The sequence below is a fragment of the Cebus imitator genome, unplaced genomic scaffold (genome assembly GCF_001604975.1).
Source record: "Cebus imitator isolate Cc_AM_T3 unplaced genomic scaffold, Cebus_imitator-1.0 Scaffold633, whole genome shotgun sequence".
Lineage (NCBI taxonomy): Eukaryota > Metazoa > Chordata > Mammalia > Primates > Cebidae > Cebus > Cebus imitator.
The window spans coordinates 250794-256869 of record NW_016107948.1 but is presented as its reverse complement, the minus strand read 5'-3'; the positions used below and the strand labels follow the sequence as shown (position 1 = coordinate 256869).

At 44.4% G+C, this 6076-nt stretch overlaps 1 protein-coding gene across 4 annotated transcripts in view; it reads left to right on the top strand.

The window, feature by feature from the left end:
- SLC44A3 (solute carrier family 44 member 3) overlaps positions 1-6076 on the top strand; it is a 71153-nt gene that overhangs the window by 33115 nt on the left and 31962 nt on the right. For all 4 annotated transcript variants that reach the window (XM_017517474.2, XM_017517473.2, XM_017517472.2 and 1 more), the window contains exon 10: positions 3041-3206. In XM_017517474.2, coding sequence (XP_017372963.1) covers positions 3041-3206 — 166 coding nt within the window. The remainder of the gene's footprint in view (positions 1-3040; positions 3207-6076) is intronic.

Sequence of the window (6076 nt, the reverse complement as noted above, 5' to 3'; positions counted from 1 at the left end):
GAGACGGGTTTCACCATGTTGACCAGGATGGTCTCGATCTCTTGACCTCGTGATCCACCCGCCTCGGCCTCCCAAAGTGCTGGGATTACAGGCTTGAGCCACCGCGCCCGGCCACTTGTCTACTCTCTTAACCATCAGAGAGCAGTGGCCCACATTGCTTGTCACACATTTCAAAGCTGAGCCTGGAATAAGCCTTCTCCCAATTCAGTGCTCTTCCCACCACTGTCCCCTGAGATTCATCCTATCTTGGGATCTACCCGTAGTCTAGTTCCCATTAACACACATTAGCTACCCATGATAGCAGTGGTAGTGCCCAATCCGTAAAGACAAAGCAACTGTCATGTGATGAGGGGATCTTGCCTGCACTGACACAGCCATCCAGGAGAGGGCAGTCATGTGCGCCTGACCACGTCTGCCCCACCCACAGGCTCTGCAACTGCAGGCTCCGAGCTGGATCCAGCTAGTGTCCTGGCTTTTGTCCTGAAGCCAGCGCACCCCTGAACGTTTGTCTAACCCAGTGGTTCTCAAGCGGCCCCTCCAGGTGACTTTTTGCCCCTGATGTAGCATTTGGCACTGCGTGGACACATTTTTGGGTTGTCGTGGCTGGTGGGGATGGGAGAGCGCCCTGGCATCTGTATAGAGAGGCGTGGCAAGTTGCTAACACCCTTCAGGGTGCAGGACAGCCCCAGCCCCAGTGAAGATCTGGTCCACAATGTCAGTGAGGAACTCTACCCTAAAGGAAAGTCCTAAACACCCCCAGGAACAAATAGAAGATGGTTTTAATAAGGATGTTCAGATACAATAGTGATCACTCAAAAATAACTTGCGGGTTCTGCTTCTTGGGGAATGCCAAAGGCTTTATAATGTCTAAGTGGATCTTGACTCATCACTTTAGCTGCTCCCACCACTGACTGTGCCAGGTTGGGAGGTGTGTGCATATGTGCCCTTGACAGCACAGGGCAGCTGAGAGGAGAGACTGGCCCCCATTAGCGTTCAGGTCCAGCAGGACATGCTTACCTTTGTTTGAAGAAACCATCCATCCTGTTCTGTGGAAACGTTCTCCGTCCTCACTCACTATTTGTGATATTGTGAACCTGGTTTTGCAGAACCATAATCTGTAGCCAATACTGCTGGGCCTTGTAGGAGGAGCAGATACTTGTTCCCTGGCCCAGGGCACTTCTGATATTCCAGAGTGTTTCTCAAAGTCCGCTGACCTCACCTACCAAACAGGCACTCTGGGAGGGGACACCTCCTCTGGAATTGGGAATGTTTCCTGAAGCATGCCCTGAATCACACCCCATTTTGGAAAAGCATAGGCATTAATCCATCCTTACCCAAAACAAATATTGCCTCCAAGCCAAAGTGAGCCCAGCATTCATAAAATATTGATCTCTCTGTAAATCAAGCTGCTCCACTGTTTCTTACAATGTCACTCTTGTTCAGCAGATCGTAGAGCTTGGGAATTAAGATCAGTCTTACTCAGTGGAATCAGCTTTTGATCTACAGCAGTTATCCTCCCCTTTCCTTCATACAGACCCTACTGTGAATATCTAAGGACTCCTGAGTAACGAACCTGAAGTCAGTTTATAGCTGAAATAATCTCTAAATGTTCTTCAAGCTATAGGTTTCACCAAATACCAGAGCCAAAGATCTTCTTCTTTACAGTAGTTGATTTAAAATCCGTAGTGGGAAAATATCTAAAAATCATATGCAGCCACAAAGCTGGGATTTTGATTTACCAGTGTCTTCAGAGCTAATTCAAGGACTTCTTTAGAGGAGAGAAAAGAAGGCAGGATATACCTATGTGAATGGCAAGACATTAGGGCGACCTTGCTGGCCTCAGTTGAATGTAACACTGTGCTCCTGAAATTTAATGATAGTAATAAACCATGATCACTTATGGGACGCTATTACTATGGGCTGGGCACAATACCAAGTACTTTCCAGGTAATCTCACTCCATGCTCAAACTACCACCAGGATACAGGTATTCTAGATAAGGAATCTAAAACTCCTCCAGGTATTCTAGATAAGGAATCTAAAACTCTGAGAGGCCAAATAACTTGTCCTGGGCTACCCACAAAGAGGCAAAGCTGGGATCTGAACCTGGGAAGGTTAACGCTGAGGCTCAGTAGACATTTTAAATGTGCTAAGAGAGTTTGCTCTTGAAATGAAATCTGAAATAGATCCTTTTGAGAAAACAAAGATACTTGTCTCTTTCATAAAGTTTAAATTTTTGGTGAAGAAAGATTCTATAATGTGGTACTAATATCTTTGTGTGGTTTCATCAGTGTAACAAGTTTGGTTTGCATCACAAAGTGATGTGGTAGGAAAACTATGAATTTTCAGAGTCCCACGTGTTCAGGTTTTTATTTTCCTTCTACTAATTATGAACTCTGAGACTTTACAAAAGTTACCTGTCTCTTCTTTTCTTTTCTTTTTTTTTGAGACCAGAGTCTCGCTCTGTCACCCAGGCTGCAGTGCAGTAGCATGATCTTGGCTCACTGCAACCTCCACCTCCCAGGTTCAAGTGATTCTCCTACCTCAGCCTCCCAAGTAGCTGGAGCTACAGGCATCTGCCACCACACTTGACTAATTTTTGTATTTAATATTTGTAGAAGCAGAGTTTCACCACGTTGGCTAGGCTGGTCTTAAACTCCTGAGCTCGTGTGATCTGCCTGCTTTGGCCTCCCAAAGTGCTGGGATTACAGGTGTGAGCCACCGCACCTGGCCTACTTGCCTCTTCTAAACCTGTTTTCATATCCACAAAATGAGATGAGTATTATCGTATGTGTTAGGTGCCTTGGAAATTGCCTACCAATGATCACTGTAATGATCACTGTTGGTATTATTTAGAAGTTAAATGTGTGTTCCTGATTTTTATTTTTTGCTGTGTATATTATAAATTATGGTGGGTACTTGACTTTGACATCTGTTTTATGTAATGCCAAAGGCCAGGCATAAAGAAACATGGCTTGTTGAACCATGGTTCATGTCTAGGAAAACACTGATATAAAGGATGTTTGTGTTTTAAACTTTAGGAACTGCCCAGGTTATGGAAGGTGGCCAAGTGGAATATAAGCCCCTTTCGGGTATTCGGTACATGTGGTGGTACCATTTAATTGGCCTCTTCTGGACTAGTGAATTCATCCTTGCGTGCCAGCAAATGACTATAGCTGGAGCAGTGGTTACTTGTTATTTCAACAGGTAGGTCCACTGTTTTTTTTCTATTGGTTTATCTATGTGGTTTATCTACGTGCTTCATGTTAATATATCAAAAGATATTTGGTAATGTTGACCTAGCCCCTTAAAATGAGTTGGCAAGAATAAAAGACTAAGCTAAAAATTGGGCTGTATGCTCATTTGGTGGTGAGAAAAAAATATTATACCTTAAATCTGTCACATTTCCAACCTCTTTTGCTTTAAGCTGGAAAATTTAGAAAGAAGCCAAACAGGGAGAGATCATATTTCTTAGACTTGAAAGATAAAAAGGAGCTGGAGCATGGTGGTGCCATCTCTGCTCACTGCAACCTCCGCCTCCCAGGTTCAAGTGATTCTCCTGCCTCAGCCTACTAAATAGCTGGGACTACAGGCGCCTGCCACCATGCCCAGCTAATTTTTGTATTTTTAGTAGAGATGGGGTTTCACCATATTGGCCAGGATGGTCTTGAACTCTTGACCTTGTGATCCACCCACCTTGGCTTTCTAAAGTGCTGAGATTACAGGCATGAGCCACCGTACCCACCATTCTTTTAATATTAAAAAAAAAAAAAAAAAGAAAGGAAGGAAGGGTTGAACTTCCTTATGATATCCATCCAAATTGACTTTAGACAAAAAAATTACTGGTCTATTTTGAATATGCTTCAGTAAATTCTGTGAGCCTCACTTTGTGATCTGCAAAATCCAATAACGTTTGCTTGGGGGAAAAAAATTAATCCTAAAGGAATTGTATGTAACCACAAAATATAATTTATATTATAGTTAGGTGCTAGTGGATTAGTTACTTGCTTCTCTGTTTGTATCCCCATCGCCTCTGAAAGCAATTGAGGACACATCCAAACACACACACCCCAGAACGCTTTACCTCTCCTGTGTGGGACTCTCACCCCGGGTCAGTGAGAGCCCACAGGACAGAGGAGCCCAGCCAGGGCAATGTCAGGGCTGGACTCAAAACAGAAAGTTTACTCTACAAAGGGCTGATCCTCCTCCGACTTCTCAGACCAAATGATCGAGAGGCATGAGCTTCATGAGAGAGACAGCCCACCAGGGGTAATTCCTGCCATTGAGCAGTTTCCTCCTGACGAGAAGGAGCACTGTGGGTTGCTTTTTCGTTTTTCTTCTCTTTTCTTTTCTTTCTTTTTTTTTTTTGAGACAGAGTCTTGCCCTGTTGCCAGGCTGGAGTGTAGCGGTGTGCTCTCGGCTCACTGCAACCTCTGCCTCCCAGACTCAAGCGATTCTCCTGCCTCAGCCTCCCAAATAGCTGGGACTACAGGTGTGTGCTACCATGCATAGCTAATTTTTGTATTTTTAGTAGAGACAGAGTTTCACCATGTTGGCCTGGATGGTCTTGATCTCTTGACCTCATGATCTGCCCACCTCAGCCTCCCCAAAGGGCTGGGATTACAGAGGTGAGCCACCGTGCATGGCCAGGAGCACTGTGGGTTTTCAATGTAGTGTGCAATTCTGAAGCCTCCATCATTAGAGGCTCCAGAGGACTCATAGAGGGACAGCTGCCCTTGGCATTGAGAACCTACAAGCAGCTGGGAGTGGGTTGTGTGTATTGCTTGCTCCCAAGTAGGGGAGCAAAGAGGGTATTCTAACCAAATTGGCCGGCAAGTAATATTTGCCTGCCAGCAATTTTGTGTTGTCTTAGAATAACAAAACCAAAGCATTTTCAATGAGGACTTCTTATTTGGAGTTCCAGTAAGGCATATATACTTATCTTCGAATCCCTTCCCTCTCTCCAGCCACTCAAAAAATCATGAAAGATTGAAACAGGCATAAACACAGCAGGACAGTGAGAAACAGAGGCAATGACAGCAAATAAGAAACACCAACCAAATGGTGAGAGCGGAGGAGAGGGAGGTGGAGCAGTGCCCCTGAGCTCCACCTGGAGAAAGCTGAAGCAGCCTGTCTGTGCATGCTGGCTGCGTGAGGGGGTGCAAATAAGACGCAGCCTGAAGTGAGCCACAGAATCCCAGAAAGACTCAGGAATTCAAGTATAAAAACCATCCCTAAGATTAGCTGAAAGCCTTCCTAAGGAGTAGACTCCCAAATCCACACCAGCTGAGACAGGGAAATTTGTTATCCAGAGAGGGAAACCAGAGAGGGCCTGGACTTGGGGTATCGGGTACAGTTGAGGCTGGGGGCAAGTCTCTGTACTAAAAGCAGGGGGAGTGAGTAAAAGCCTAAACACTGAAGTGAGGCCCCCCACACAAACATCAGCACCCCACATTCCACAGTTCAGCTCACAGAACGTTGGCAGTTCATTTGATATTCCCTAGGAAGAGGTTAGAGCATGCTTTTATGGAGAAACTGCCTAACCCAATGTGAAGACCTACAGATAGTGCCACATGGGGCCCCCCCAATGAAATGGATTTTCTGACTCCTAGCAAAACAGTGAAGCTCGTTAGACAACAATTAACATTCCTCACACAGAGCTTCTAGGTCATTCTGGAGAGCCTCACTCTTCAACTTGAACTGTTCATCAGTGATTATTAAACAAAATGAACAAAAGGAAACTACAAAACAAACTATAATATAATCAGAGAAACAAAGATATATTGCTAGGACCCCCTCCCACCAAAAAAATAAGTGCATAGTGAGGAAACAAGACCCCTGAGTAATTGTAAGTGTGATTACAAAAGTGCAAATTTTCTGTTGAAGGATTAAAATATAAAGTGGACAAACTCTTTCGGAAGGTAGAATAAAAAGACAAAGCGACATAAAATAAGGGAGAAAGGATTAAAAGACGATAAATTTGGCAGTCCCAGTATCTGACTAATATGAGTTCCAGAAATACAGAACAACAACAACAACAACAAAAAAAAATAAACACGGTTTGATGAGACTAGTCA